Source organism: Lepidochelys kempii, chromosome 9 (assembly GCF_965140285.1).
Source record: "Lepidochelys kempii isolate rLepKem1 chromosome 9, rLepKem1.hap1, whole genome shotgun sequence".
NCBI lineage: Eukaryota > Metazoa > Chordata > Testudines > Cheloniidae > Lepidochelys > Lepidochelys kempii.
The window spans coordinates 24,106,944-24,122,186 of record NC_136388.1 but is presented as its reverse complement, the minus strand read 5'-3'; the positions used below and the strand labels follow the sequence as shown (position 1 = coordinate 24,122,186).

The 15,243-nt window shown below is 41.4% G+C and overlaps 1 protein-coding gene across 16 annotated transcripts in view; it reads right to left on the bottom strand.

The window, feature by feature from the left end:
• VEPH1 (ventricular zone expressed PH domain containing 1) overlaps window positions 1-15,243 on the bottom strand; it is a 183,927-nt gene that overhangs the window by 153,311 nt on the left and 15,373 nt on the right. For all 16 annotated transcript variants that reach the window (XR_012160752.2, XM_073359583.2, XM_073359569.2 and 13 more), the window contains 2 exons: window positions 12,900-13,115; window positions 4,827-5,001 (listed from right to left, as the gene is read on the bottom strand). Coding sequence is in view for 15 of the 16 variants with exons in the window: in XM_073359583.2 (XP_073215684.1) it covers window positions 4,827-5,001; window positions 12,900-13,115 (391 nt within the window). In the remaining variant the exon portion in view is untranslated. The remainder of the gene's footprint in view (window positions 1-4,826; window positions 5,002-12,899; window positions 13,116-15,243) is intronic.

The window sequence follows — 15,243 nt, the reverse complement described above, 5'->3', positions numbered from 1 at the left end:
AGACATTGATTAAATAAAATTCACAAACAATCTTTGCTGTGGAGCAAACTATGAGATTCCTGGGTCAAATGTCATCCCAAATAATCTGCTCTGGACCAGAGAACGCACCTCCACATTGACGAGAACTCGAGACCTTCCAGTAAGCTTTGCAAAGCCAACAACTCTGTCAAATCCCATCTCTATATACTTTATTCCATTAAATATACTTTATACATTAATATAGTAGAACAGTTAAAAATAATTTGCAAGAAAATCTCTTCCCCAATGCCCTGTTCCTAACTAAGTCTGACATGCCATGGTTCTGGAGTAGCCTTTCACCTGGTACCACACCAGATTTAATCTTGGAAATGCTCCATTGCTGCAGATGAATCCTGTATGCTCATTTTCATACCTTAGATTTTCCCCACCTCCAACTGGAAACCCATCTGCCTCCCAGCTGCTGCTCTCTTCCTCCCCTGAGTAAAATGGTACCTTCCTCACTGCCTCAACCTCCTCCTTTTGAGAGCCAGAAATCCCTCTGCCAAGCCTGAAGTAGAATGCCTCACAGTCCCTGCCTACACGGTGCAGCCCCATCTCATTCACCATGCAATCTGTGCACTGAATGAGGCAGACTCCTGCAGAAAATATAGTATGTGATCCTGTAACCCAAGGCTGTATTGTAATTCATTACACAAGAGGCAGAGTTAAGGCTCTGTGGGTAACTTTGTTGTTTCCTAGCTTTCGGTGCTTCCCTTTGTAACTTTAACATTCTTTAATGTCTTCTTCATATGGAACATGTAATATGATGCTGGCTAGCAAACAACAATATCCCATAAAGCAAATACTCTATGGATCTTGAAAACTCTGGGTGTGGCAGACCAGTGTGATTCTGCCATGTGCACGTGGGAGTATGGGATTTAGGGAGCCTGTAGCACACTGATGAACTGTGTCCTGTCACGGCTTTCTTCGCACTAGCATCCAAGAAGCTCTTGGGGGTGGGAGGGACAAGGTCAGGGCCCATGAATCTGCAACAACATGGATCAGCTGACCAAACTGCCCCATAAGAAGCACCAGTAACGGGGCTCTGCAGCTGCAGTAGTGACTGTGAGGCAGCTTTGCTGCTATTCCATGGAAGCAGGGAGGGTTCTGTCTCTCCCATCCCCGTCATGAAACTCCTTATCACACAGTCTATTTATCAGTGTTGAGTGCAGGTTGTGCACATTCATGTGTTGGAAATGGAGTTAGTCTGTTAGATTTCAGAGTAACAGCCGTGTTAGTCTGTATTCGCAAAAAGAAAAGGAGTACTTGTGGCACCTTGGAGACTAACCAATTTATTTGAGCATAAGCTTTCGTGAACTACAGCTCACTTCATCGGATGCATACTGTGGAAACTGCAGAAGACATTATATACACAGGTTTCAGAGTAACAGCCGTGTTAGTCTGTATTCGCAAAAAGAAAAGGAGTACTTGTGGCACCTTAGAGACTAACCAATTTATTAGAGCATAAGCTTTCGTGAGCTACAGCGAAGTGAGCTGTAGCTCACGAAAGCTTATGCTCTAATAAATTGGTTAGTCTCTAAGGTGCCACAAGTACTCCTTTTCTTTTTATTATATACACAGAGACCATGAAACAATACGTCCTCCCACCCCACTCTCCTGCTGGTAATAGCTTATCTAAAGTGATCACTCTCCTTACAATGTGCATGATAATCAAGGTGGGCCATTTCCAGCACAAATCCAGGTTTTCTCACCCCCCACCTCCATACACACACAAACTCGCTCTCCTGCTCTAAACATAATACTCTAGCTAAACATTCTTCCTAAATAGCTTTTCATGGCTAATAATATATAAATAAGTCATGCAGCCTAACATTTTCCCCACTGTAGTTACTATGTCCATAAATCCATTAGCTCCCAAACTCTTTCAGGCATTGAGCCAAATTCTGTTCTCAGTTTCACTAGTGCAACTGCACTGATAGCTCTGGATTTGCCTCAGTCCACCTGAGAACAGAATGGAACAGAGACCCTCTGTGTCCATTTATCTTTGCACATCCATATTTATTAGCCTTCCCCCACCCTGCAATAAACTGTCTTAGTTTTAAATCATGGTTCTTAGCAACATTTTGAAATCCAGATCTTTCCTGATTGAAATACTATTGATGAAAACACAAATAACTAGGAAAAGTGTGTTAAAAGCAAGAATTCAGAGTTCCCTTTTTTAATTTGGAATTTTAATCTCTGATGACCATAGCAACATCTGCTGGTGGAATTATATAAATGCAAAACTAGAGCAGGTGTCAGCATACTGCGGCATTAAATCAATTGTGTCCTTTTAAAAATATCAACATTTTCCCATATCTATGATTATATCTTAAGGACCAATTCTTGTTCCAGTTTGGTTCTTACTATTAATAACGCTATGTATCTGATGAAGTGGGCTGTAGCCCACAAAAGCTTATGCTCTAATAAATTTGTTAGTCTCTAAGGTGCCACAAATACTCCTGTTCTTTTTGCAGATACAGACCAACACGGCTGCTACTCTAAACCTATTAATAACACTGTTTCCCCAAATGTTAGCATACAAGCTAAAATCTTAATATATGATCAATCATAGAATCATAGAATATCAGGGTTGAAAGGGACCCCAGAAGGTCATCTAGTCCAACCCCCTGCTCAAAGCAGGACCAATTCCCAGTGTCATGATAATGACACTAGTCTTGGCTTTACTGATCCAGACAGACATTTATTTTGTCAGTAATATTCAGTAATATTCTTCACCCTGGATTTTATTTTCTCAGCAATGTTACATGGCTTAAAGATATTAATCTCAAACAGGCCAATAAACAGCAGCATGTTTAATTTTAGTAGTAACTTTAAAATTCAATGTGCTGACTTTCCCCTGGACCATGTTACAAGCACCTTGTAATCCTGCACTGGCAACACTTGCTAATGCGTGTGCTAATTATGCCTGCTACGTCTTCTCAGAAATGCAATACATTACAAAGAAATAGCCATTGACACAACAGTAAATTCATTTCTTTTACAACATTTTGTCCTATTGTGAAATAATGTCTTTTAAAGTCTTACTCCAACTACAATTGTAATGCTACAATGGGTGAAACTTTCACCAGATCATTATGGGGAAGATGGCGGGGTTTGCCTTTCTGTAACATGAAATAGAGGGTTCACCCCACTAAACCCTTGGATCTCTGAGATTTGTTAGAGGCCAGGACCATTCATATTGACTCTGGGATCTCCTGCTCACCGGCTTCAGCTCCCTGGCAGCCTGGTATGAATCCAATCGAGTACTGCTGCTGACTGGAACTCCTTCACCAACCATTTCTCTAAAGAGAGGGGATTGGGAAACTTCCACTGCACAGATGGATTCCACAGAAGAGTTAGGCCATTTTAATTTTTAAGTGGATTCCACACCAGGCTAGAAAGGGAGAGCAATAAATATAGTGTACCTGTCTGCCCAACCTACCAGCTCACACCCCTCTTATGGTCCTGAGACAGAGAGAGGGCACCCGTACTTCCACATGGAAAGGGGGAGACCAGTCCCCAAAGACCCTTTCTGCTCACAGATTTCTGTGAGATGATCTGGCCCACTGTTGTTTCATGAACATCACTGTAAAATGGGTGAAAGCCAGTACTGGTTACCAACTGCAGGCAGGAAAGAGCAAACTCTCACCACAGTTTATAAGTATCTTAATGATTTGGTATCAAACTGTTTAAGGAATAAATTACCATCCATCTTAGCTCTCTCTCCATATAATATCATAAAATAAATGGATCCCAAAGATTTTTAATATATACAGAATGTATATGCTTGGGTTAAGACCTATCATCTTTAGAACAACATCACCACAGTAATTCGACCAGCTATTGTAACTCGCTGGCAGCATCCTTATCTGGAAAATAAGGCCCTATTGTAAATAGAATTCTTTCAGCTAAATCGCATTACCCTCTAAAAATATGGAATAATATTTTGCTTCTTTACCATAATAATTTCAACCCACAGAGTAAAATTTCAAAAATTTAGCCACAGAATTCTTATTAAAGACAATAGCACATATGGGAATAAAACTCCATTGCAATGCTTTAAAAATTTACCTCAGACACTCTCAGAGAACGGGTCTGATCTCACTCCCACTGAAGTCAGTGGAATTTTGCCATTGGTATAAGCAAGAAGGATAAAGGCTTGATATGCACAATGTTGTCTCATATTACTGTTTATTATTTGCAGTCCATTTGCATGTGAATGGCCTAGGCCAGTGGTTCCCAAACTCGTTCCACCACTTGTGCAGGGAAAGCCCTTGGTGGGCCAGGCTGGTTTGTTTACCTGCCGCGTCCGCAGGTTCGGCCAATCGCAGCTCCCAGTGGCCGCAGTTTGCTGCTCCAGGCCAATGGGAGCTGCGGGAAGCGGCGCAGGCCGAGGGATGTACCGCTTCCAGCAGCTCCCATTGGCCTGGAGCAGTGAACTGTGGCCGCTGGGAGCCAAGATCGGCCGAACCTGCAGACGCAGCAGGTCTGGCCCACAAACCGGCCTGGCCCACGAGGAGCTTTCCCGGCACAAGCGGCTGAACAAGTTTGGGAACCACTGGCCTAGGCACTGTCTATACACATACATAGGATGACATAATTCCTGCCCCAAAGATCTTACCGTCTACCATAAAGCTTTCTAATCAATAAGGCTTATCAAATACTGTAAGCCTTTATATACTTTACTTGAAATCTTTCTCTTCATATAATCTAGTATTAGCATCTGATCCTGATAAATCCATGTGTGGGGGGTTTGCAGGATTGGGCCCCAAAGTCTCATAGCAGAATGATCAAAATATTCATACCCTGAAGGACACTTTTCACAATTGCGTCTGTGTGATCAGCCAGCAGATCTGCTTTGGTAATTGCAGCCAGGGATAGGTAACTTGACATGTTTCTGCACAGTTCCTTGTTACCCCTCTGCAGAAATTTCACTGCCACGGGGACAGCTAAAGCCATTATTGGAGGTTGATTGTAATTCTGTGAAAAAAAGAGAGGGCACTGAAAAATAAGCAGCTGAAAAAAATGGATTAAAATCAAGTTTAATGCTGACAAAATTTGAAAACCAGAAATCAGGTGATCAAGAAAACAACTGTATAAAACATAGAGAAAGGTTACTCTTTGGTAACACCACTAAAGTCAGGCTTTAAAGAGGGAAAACAGTAAGTCGGGAAATGTCAAACTACTGCAGCTCTAGGTGCTAGTGTACCTATTTCCTACTTCAACAACTGGAGTAACAAACATACTACGTAACTGACAATAAGAATGATACTAGAATGTTGACAGCTGTGACATACAGTATTTTATCCATTCTGGAATGAGTAATTTCATCCTGCAGAAGAAGAAATAAATGGAGGGTAGAGTATAATATGCTGTTGATAGGTGAATTATTTAGGTCATTGTACCAAAAGTGATATAGTCACTGGCTTATCACCTCAATTCTTTCATTGTACACTGTAGCCTTGTCTATACTGGGAATTAGCCCCAATTTCATCAGTCAGTAGCCAGTAATCAGTGCAGCTATACTCATGCAAATAAGGAAAGCTTCAATATGTGGGGATGCAGATTACCCTGATTTCAAGCAGGGGTAAATCTTCAACAGTGCAAATCGTGACTTTTCTTATCTGTATGAAGGGTTTGCTCTGGTGCAACTGCACTAGTTTCTGGACACCAACTGCTAAATTCAAGGCTAATCCTCCATATAGACATGTGACAAATCCCAAATTCCCCAAAATATAAGCATCCATTGCTATAATGTCCAGTTGTGAAACAATGTACATATTTGTAATCTAGGTCCAGTCCTGCTATCATTTATGCTGATATAAACCCAGAGTCACTTCACTGAGTCAAGTGGAGCTGATTTACACTGGAATGATTGAGCTTGCAGTCTGGATCTCTTGTTTTGAAAGCACTCAGAGGAGAACACTGCTTTGGAGAGGACTCAGATCGTATTCAAAAAACCACAAATGAGCTAAAGAACATTACTGACATTGCAGTGCACTCATCAATAAGAATGTCATGGTTAATATTCTCACCAACCAAAGAATAACAGAATTAGAGAGAAGACCTATTAGGCGGTCCCTCTCCTCTAACCTTCTGCCAATGCAGGATTGTTACTTACAGTACATTATATTGTCTTGTTTTTTTTCCCAAGCAATTGTGCTTCCATGTGTTCCTTTAGGTGCAGGCTTCTCAACCTGGCAAGCCAGAAATGTGGGCTGCAATATGTGGCAAAGCCCCAAAATCAGGGATATACAAAATTATTCTTGTAGGAGACCAAAAATGCTGTGGGATTTATTCCTTTTGTGTAAATGACTCTTTCTGCAACCCCAGTTTCATAAGTCTTTATTTTTGAGGTAAGTAATTTTCAACAATAAAAGTAACAGGGTACCAATTACGGGGGGAGGCGCATAGATAACTTTGGGATTGGAATGACATCCCTTGAAATGAAGGACACTTGACAAGTAGGCTTGAGAGACTGTTTCACAGATTTAATTTAATCAGTTTATCATCTGGAATTATTTTCTGATAATCCGACTGGGAGTGGATGTGTCACTACACAAAGTAAAACTATTTCCCCCTGTTTATTTTCTCCCCCTACTGTTCTTTTTAACTGCTGGAAATGGCCCACCTTGATTATTACTACAAAAGGTCCCCCCGCTCTCCTGCTAATAATAGCTCACTTTCCTGATCACTCTTGTTACAGTCTGTATGGTAACACCCATTGTCTCATGTTCTCTGTGTTTATAAAATCTCCCCACTATATTTCCACTGTATGCATCCGATGAAGTGAGCTGTAGCTCACAAAAGCTTATGCTCTAATAAATTTGTTAGTCTCTAAGGTGCCACAAGTACTCCCCTTCTGTTTTCCTTTTATAATTCCATACAATTTCTTTGTATCCTTCCCTAGCCCCTTCACAAATAACTCCTATCCATGATGTTAAAAACCATCTACAAGTATTTCAAGTTTGCTATTTCTCCTTTAAGGCCAAACTCTGTCTTCCAAAAAGTGTGCACAACTTCAAATGAAGTCAGTGTGGGTTGCATGTGTACCTAGAATTTGATCCTAACAAAAGATATAGCAATCTTTAAATGTTTGAAAACACCAAGGACAGCCTATGGTAAATGTTTAGCCAATCTATACACATCTACTGTCAAATTATGTTTTCCATTAGAGTACACATACATAAACTCTCACTGAGGTCCATCAGACTTGTGTCCAAGTAACTGAGGACTGAATTGAGTCATACTTTCTTTTACTTTTCCCTTGATTATTCCTTCATCCTCTAATTTTTGTGGCTTTTCTCTAAACTCCCTTCACATTTGAACATCTTTCTGACACTGTAGTACATGACTGTCTTTGACATTATTATTAATTATGTGTTGTTAGTTTGCTAGCATCTAGGAACCACAACCAGTGATCAGGGCCCCACTGTGCTAAACTCTTACACAAGCACAGTAACAAACCAAAAATAAATACGCTCCAAAGAAATTTGAATATGATTCAGTCTGGAGTAGCTTTGAGTGAAAAAATATACATGTGAACAGTTAAAAAAATATTGTGGTTCCATCTAAATAATTCCATTTGGCCCATTTCTGCTTCCAGTGAAGTCAATTGGACCTTTGCTGATAGCACCAATGGGAACAGGATTGGGCCCAATGAATCATATTCCCTAATTTAAGACTGCTTTGTGTTGCTCAAGTGCTTAAAAACAGCCCTCAACCAGACTTACCTGACCACATGAGGATTCCCTATGCTAGGGGAGTCTTCAGGCAGTATAGAGTGTCATAGCAACTCCTACACTGCCCCTTTCTTGTAAGAGTTGTGGCCAGGGGAAAAAGACTGAGGTCAGGGTATCTATGTTGCTCCAGCATTCCCAGGTGCCGGGACAACCCTTTGGAACCATCAGCATCTGGCCAAAAGAGTGTGTATATTGAGAAACTAATGGAGTTTTACACTTAAACTAATGGAGTTTTTACACAGCAACACTAAACTTAAAACTAATGGAGTTTTTACACAGCAACATGTTTAAATCCACATAATTCCTTATTACTTATGACTGGGACAGGCTTTTGTCAAATTCTGCCTTCAGGTTATACACCCATGTCCACCCCCACAACACCATTCACTTCAGATATGATCTGGCTCTTTGGCTAGGATGTAGCTCTTTTATGAAAACAGAACAGAAGAGGAAGCTGTCTCTAATAAGGATGATAAAATACTTAGCTGCCAGAGAAAATATATTAATTCAAATGGAAGCACAGAGTAAGGTTTCAGCTGCTCCTAATAAATATCTGTACATGACTGTTCACTTATGAAAATATGCAGGTGACAATGAAAAACAGATTTCAATAATATAATGTAGCAAAGTTTGCAAACCTTGGGGACCTAACTGCTGCTAATATCAACAGAACATGTAACATTCAATCCAGGTGTGAGATATTCATTACTTTTCCAACTGTCCCTCATGGATTGTATAAAAACTCAAATTGTTCTTTCTCCTGTAAAGTAACACATGGTGTAGCTGTGATTCTAAAAGCATCAAATGTGTTTGTAGAAGTTCTCAGCTTTGATTTCTTTTTAATTGATTCTGAGTGATTTTTTTATGTTAAAAAAATGAATACAGCAAACACATGGAGGGTGGATTGCATAATTCCCTCTAATGGGTGGGCTAACTATGGCCCATGGGCCACATCCAGCCTGCCAGCCATTTTAATCCAGCCCTCAAGCTCCCACTGGAGAGCGGGGTCTGGGGTTGGCCTGCTCCAGTGCGTCAGCCAGAGAGCAGGGTCGAAGGCTGCACACGCGGCTCCTGGAAGCCGCAGCATGTCCCCCCTCCGGCTGCTACACATAGGGGCAGCCAGAGGGATCCACTCTGCATGCTGCCCCTGCCCCAAGTGCCACCCCCGCAGCTCCCATTGGCCAGAAACCACAGCCAACGGGAGCTGCAGGGGAGATGCCTGTGGACGGGGCAGCGTGCAGAGCCACCTGGTCACACCTCTACTTAGGATCCAGAAAAGGGACATGTTGCTGCTTCCAGGAGCTGCTTGAGGTAAGTGCCGCCCGGAGCCTGCACCCCTGAGCCTCTCCCCACACCCGTACCCCCTGCCCTAGCCCTGATCCCCTTCCCACCCTCCAAATCCCTCAGTCCCAGCCCGAAGCACCCTCCTACACCCCAAACTCCTCATCTCCAGCCCCACCCCAGAGCCTGCACCCCAACTGGAGCCCTCACCGCCCCCCTGCACCTCACTCTCCCACCCCAGCCTGAGCCCCCTCCCGCACCCTGAACTCCTCATTTCTGGCCCCAGCTCGGAGCCCACACCCCCAGCCAGAGCCCTCACCCCCTCCTAAACCCCAACCCCAATTTTGTGAGCATTCATGGCTCGCCATACAATTTCTATTCCCAGATGTGGCCCTCAGGCCAAAGAGTTTGCCTACCCCATGCCCTATGGTGAACTTTGGCACATCACAGACTTTCAAACATGCATTGTCATTTAACATAAATGTCTGAACTATCTACAGAAAGACTCATCCAGTTCTAAGAAAAATTGGATTTGATCGTCATTTATTAGTGGGGAAGTGTCCCAGCCTCCTCTGCACCGACAGCCAGAGCTTAACCATTATTCATTACATTCTGTAAAAGAGTAGCAAAGCTCTTGGTCCTGCCAATCAGAGCCTTAATCAGAGGCTCCAGAGAAATTCTGGCTGAGTCAGCCAGACAAACACCTCCCAGGGACTCCCACTGCTTAACAGCCTTTCCACATTCCCTCCCTCCACCCCACTATTGATTGTGACTAAAAAAGCTACAGACCACTTTACCATTATCTGTATAGCAAACTCTTGCTACATATTTTTCCAGTCTCAAAATATATTATCTGTACCTAACATGTAAATATATTAACATGTAACTAAAGGTCAAATCCAAAGCTCACTGAAGTCAATAGGTGTCTTCCCATTCAGTGGGTTTTTAGTCAGGCCCTTACGGTGTGTACTCTGAACTAATAGAATAAATTTAACGCTAACAAATACAGTTCATCTAGGAAATAAGCAATGCTTTATTTTGACAATGTTATAATAATAAGCAGAGTTAAGACAATGGAGACTTATTCTGCTGATCTCAGGAATTATATTCCTCAACAAGACCAACACCTATCTGAGCTTCAGGTACATTTTTTTTTTCTTTCTTCACTGTAAATTCATTTGGAACTGTTCCCAGAGTTTGGGAACTGAAAAGAACAGAACTGGGCATATGGAGGATTGTAAATTGCAATTTCATTGAAGTGAATTCACATTTGGGGTTCTTTTTTCTTTCACTTTTTTTGCTTCTTTTGGACTTTCAACACTTCCAACCAAGAGCCAAACTAGATGACTAATCTCAAGAAGTTTTAAGGGCAACATGTCATAATGGGGACCTTTTGGCAACTATTTGAGCAGTAGTCTGGAGTAGACACTAATACACCAAGGCCTTTAGTACTGTTGCTTCAGCGACTACAGGGAAAGACTGAGTGACACACACTAGAAGATACCTCATTCTCAACAACCAGCATTCGCTGGGAAGATGTAGAGAAGTTCATTTAAAGAGCAAGTCTGAGTCAAACCTGGCACATTGCTGCCAGTCGGTCAGTGCAGAAGACAAATTGGCAATGATAAGGGAACTGCATGAAGGGATCTTAGCAATGAAATGCAGTATGTAGAGCTGACACATCAGTGCTGGGGTAAGCAGGTGACTCAGAAGACTGACTGGCCAAAGAAACAACAGTGTGCTGGGAAGATTCGGCATGGGCCAGCCGAGGATAACTACACATATAGAAGGTACCCTTAAAACAATAAACTTCTCAGACAACTCCACTTCCCTTTCCTGTAACAGGCTCTCAGTGAATTTCGGTTCCTTTCTTCCATTCCAGCCTGCTTCCACTTCCTCATTTTTACTGCAATATCCCTCCCCAGAGAGGAACATACCCAGGCTGTACAGATTAAGGTCATTGATGGGTCCCCATTAATAGTCTCCCATTCTGAATAAACCATTGAGGATTATTTTACCAGTGTTGACAGAAATAAAGGGTATAAATAATGGCTTCAACAGTTGGATGTCCAGGTCAGCCCAACAGTTCATAACTCAGCCCAAGGGGTCATAGAGAGGTAAAAAGGGAGCTGTTCCATAAGGTTTGTCAGGGCTAGTACCTAGGCTACTCTCTCCAGCCTATCCCTCCTAGGGGCAATTAAACCCTGGCTGCAGATTCTACCACCTGCCAGAGCTCACTCAGTTCTTCTGTCTTATTGGGGCCTCCTACACAGTGTCCTCTTGCCCTCCACATGTCCTGTACTCCTCCTGCAGGCAGCTGCTGCGCATGTACGTTCCCCCTGCTGCTGGTCTCCTTTGACTAATAGTCTGCTTCCTGCTGGCTCTCAGGCTGCCTGCTGCTGGGCCTTCTCTCTGTAGCCTGCTCCCAGGATGCTGCACCCGACCTGCTGCTCCAGCTCATACAAAGCCTCTGGCTCTGTCCTGAAGCTGTACCCCGAACTCAGGATATTACGTCCTTTACCACTTCTCTAGACATTATGGTGCCCTCTACTGATCCTTTCTCTCCAGGTCATCCAGGGCTAGGGGTAGGTGTTGTAGCAGAGTTAGTATGGAGGCTGGATGAGTGTGTTCCTTAGGATACACACTCACACAGCCCGCAAAGGGTGTAACTTCTTCCATAAGTGAAGGCTGTTCAGAGGTATGTCTGCCCATCCCCCCTCTGCACCTAGAGAGGAAAACATTCGGTAACAGTGTCATCAGCAGCAGGAGGGGAGGTTCATCTATACCCTTCTGTACTGGTAAACAGACTCAGCTGCTTTGCTTACTTTGAATTCATGCCTGCCTCATTATTCTGTAGCTTGTGCCTGCTTATGCTAGGTCACCAAAAGGCAGACAGTGAGGTAACATAACAGTACCTAACACTAAGCACTCAGATTTATAACAATATGTAACGTTGGTTTCCTGAGAGTGGTACCCCAGCGATATACAAATATGGACCCAGTGTTCTGACTTTAACCCTACTTCTGACCGGAGAAACATTTCACACCATTGAACATAGCTAGGTGTTCTCACTGAAGCAGGCAACTGAATGTTGACGACCAGCCTGTGGCATGTAATTTTTCCCACCATTGATACTGACCTTCCATACTGACCTTCCGTTTACACAGAAACTATTATGTAAATGAGTCCCACAGCCCTTTATATGCTCTACTGGAAAAACAATCAGGAGCCTGCTTCAGTTAAAACATATGACTGTTCAAAAACAACTACTTATAGAACAAAGATTCTCCAAGCAGATAAAGGATCAAAATCTGAGCTGTGTGTTCAAGGTCAGAATTTGGCCCATAAATTAGTTTCCAATCTTGCATCTGGACTCTGCATCACAACTGAGCCTTTAAATGGGATCCTCACTCTTGAAAGGCAGCATTTCTATCAGCTAAAGGATCCTCTTCAACCTTTGCCCCAAATGATACTGTTCTTCCAAAGAGTCATAAGTGCCTTGAAAATAACGGGTTTTGAATGAATTGTCTTTCCCATCTGCCGCTGCTGCTGCTACAATACTATCCTTCACAGTTTAATTTTTATGTAAGATGCAAACGTCTAGTGTTCATGCAACATTAAGGTTGAGAAATTCACCACACACAAAATTTCAAAAGATAAGAATGCTGCTAAAATAATTTACTTGGCCTCAATTTACATCATATACATTTAATAGTATAAATTAACATGAAGATCCAATTCTTGGCTTTTTCAATAAATGTGAGCACTCCAATACACCCCAAGAAAAACTAAGTACAGTTGCTATTAAGCTATGACACTGTGAGTGATATGGCATTTCTTGTGATCCAGGCTTACCTGCAAAATGCAACTCATAATATCAGACGCAATTTTTGCATGTGGTGCATCCTCATCTTTTCCTGAAGGTTTTAGATTGTGCTCTAAACATGACTCCCAGAGAGCCACAAGTGCCTTTCCATGTTTTTCTATGGATGCAGTCTCCCTGATAGCAGTGGTGATTCGAGTGATACAGATTTCCACCACTGCTTGGTCATTGTCGTTAGTCTGGTAGTCCTAGGTTTAAAGAAAATATGGGTTACAAAATTGTATTATGCAAATGAAGTGTCATCCTTTAAAGAATGCCACAAAATGAACTAGAAGATGTTAAATTAATTTAACTCTCCATTTTCTTCATGTCATCTATACAATAAATAAGTAGAATATTGAGAGCAAAACTCTAATCACGTCATAGGTCTTTAACTATTCCAAGTTGTAATTTAACACAAAGGAATAATTTGTGCTCCTACAAAAAAAAATATGGATTAAATTATTAAGATTGTGAATTTTTGTAGTCCCCCATTTTGAAGCTATGGCTTCCCTGTTCAATAGATGTGAATGTATGTGCCTTGAAATCCCTGGTTTATATTTTTTCTATTTGTATATTACTATAATATTAAAACATTTAAATGTAAAAAAATTACATCAAGCAATCCAAATAACTTGTGTTATGCAATTCTTTAGACTCACAGATGTAAATGGAGATATTTCAGATTCATAGTGTAACTAAGAACAGAAATTGATTCAGCAGGCCTGATTCTCTGTTTCCCTGCATGCTGTGTGGTTATTTTCATCTGTGCAAACTAGATACAAAATGCTACCAAAACATCCATTTTGCACTAGTGTAAATGACTACAATGGAGACTCAGACACAGTATATACAACAACTAACACTCATGCTAAACTATAATATTCTACCTCAAAGAGGCACAGAGGCCAAACACAAGATAAGTATTCATCAAAAATACGTTACTTTTACCGGCTAGCCATGGAAATATTTAAGAATTTGGGCTAAATTCAACATTCATTTACAAAGGGATAATTCTGGAGTACCTCTATTAAATCTAGTGGAGTAATTCCAGACTTACACTGGTGTAAATGAGCACATTGGATGTACGTTTTAAGCTGTTGGGGTGATCAGTTGACCTACCCTGCCAATGTATCTGATCCTGCAATTTGGCTTTTCCTCCTTCCAATTCCAGGAGATTTCTCCTCCTCTTGTTAAAAAGAGTTTGCTTTATTTTTTAAGATAAAATTTTGATTAAAACAGAAGTAGAATAATATGAAGATAGCCAGTAAGGTGTTGGCTGGAAACAGAAACAAGCAAGAGATCCATACTAAAGTTTGCATTTGTATTCACTAGCTGCCTTTTGGCCATAGAAAGATGTACAGCAGAATACTCTGCAACTCTAGGAGTCTCCCAACATAAATACACCTTGGCAGCTCAAAATCTGAATTTAAAAATTGTGAGAAGCCTTGCTCCACAGTAATAATGAAGTATATCACTGAGCACTGCTGCCCTCTAGTGGGAATTAGCCTTAGGGAATTTAGAAGCACAAGAAATCCTTTGTTCTTTAGGATGTCGCATGGTTTAGCAGTTTAGTACAAAATATCAGTGGCAAATTCAGTCCTGTTGTCTCAGAGGACTATGATAGGAGGGATATCTGCAAATGCTGATAATATGCCATTAGTGGAAATATACCAGGAATAAGCGGAGTCAAGAGCTAAACTGATTTGAATAATGTTCTGGAAAAATGTGCAACAGTAATTGCTGTCAAAGAAATGACCCAAGGAAAGAATTGTCTCTGCACAATGATTTCCCTAATTGATGATTTAGAGCATTTGTGGCCACAAGCAACAGTGTGTTCAAAAGTTCTGAAAGTTAGAGGTTTGTATGTTGCCAAAATCCATTTAAAATCACTATGATATATGCATCCAGAAAAGTGCACGTACATTTCCTAGTTCAATATATTAGGGTCTTGTTACAGCTGACAATTTCTCTTCTGCAAGCTGATGTATATTCCAATCAAAAGTGGTCACTATGGGGATTTAAGGGTTTTCAAAATGGCTCAGGCTCAAGGCTGCTCTGAAATATAATTGAGGAATGGATTGGGCTGACTCAAGCATTACCACAAGTTATGCTTTAGTCAAACAAGAGATATTGGACTCAATGAAGTGGTAACTAGGTGAAATTCAGTCACCCATGACATATAGGAGGTCAGACTAGATGATCTAATGGTCCCTTCTTGCCTTAACCTATATGAATCCATGGTACAGAAGAGTTAGAGAGATCTAAACCAATAAACAAATAGTTTCTTAAAATGCTTTCAGAGTATCTTATCTTTGTCTGTCTCCTACCAACTCC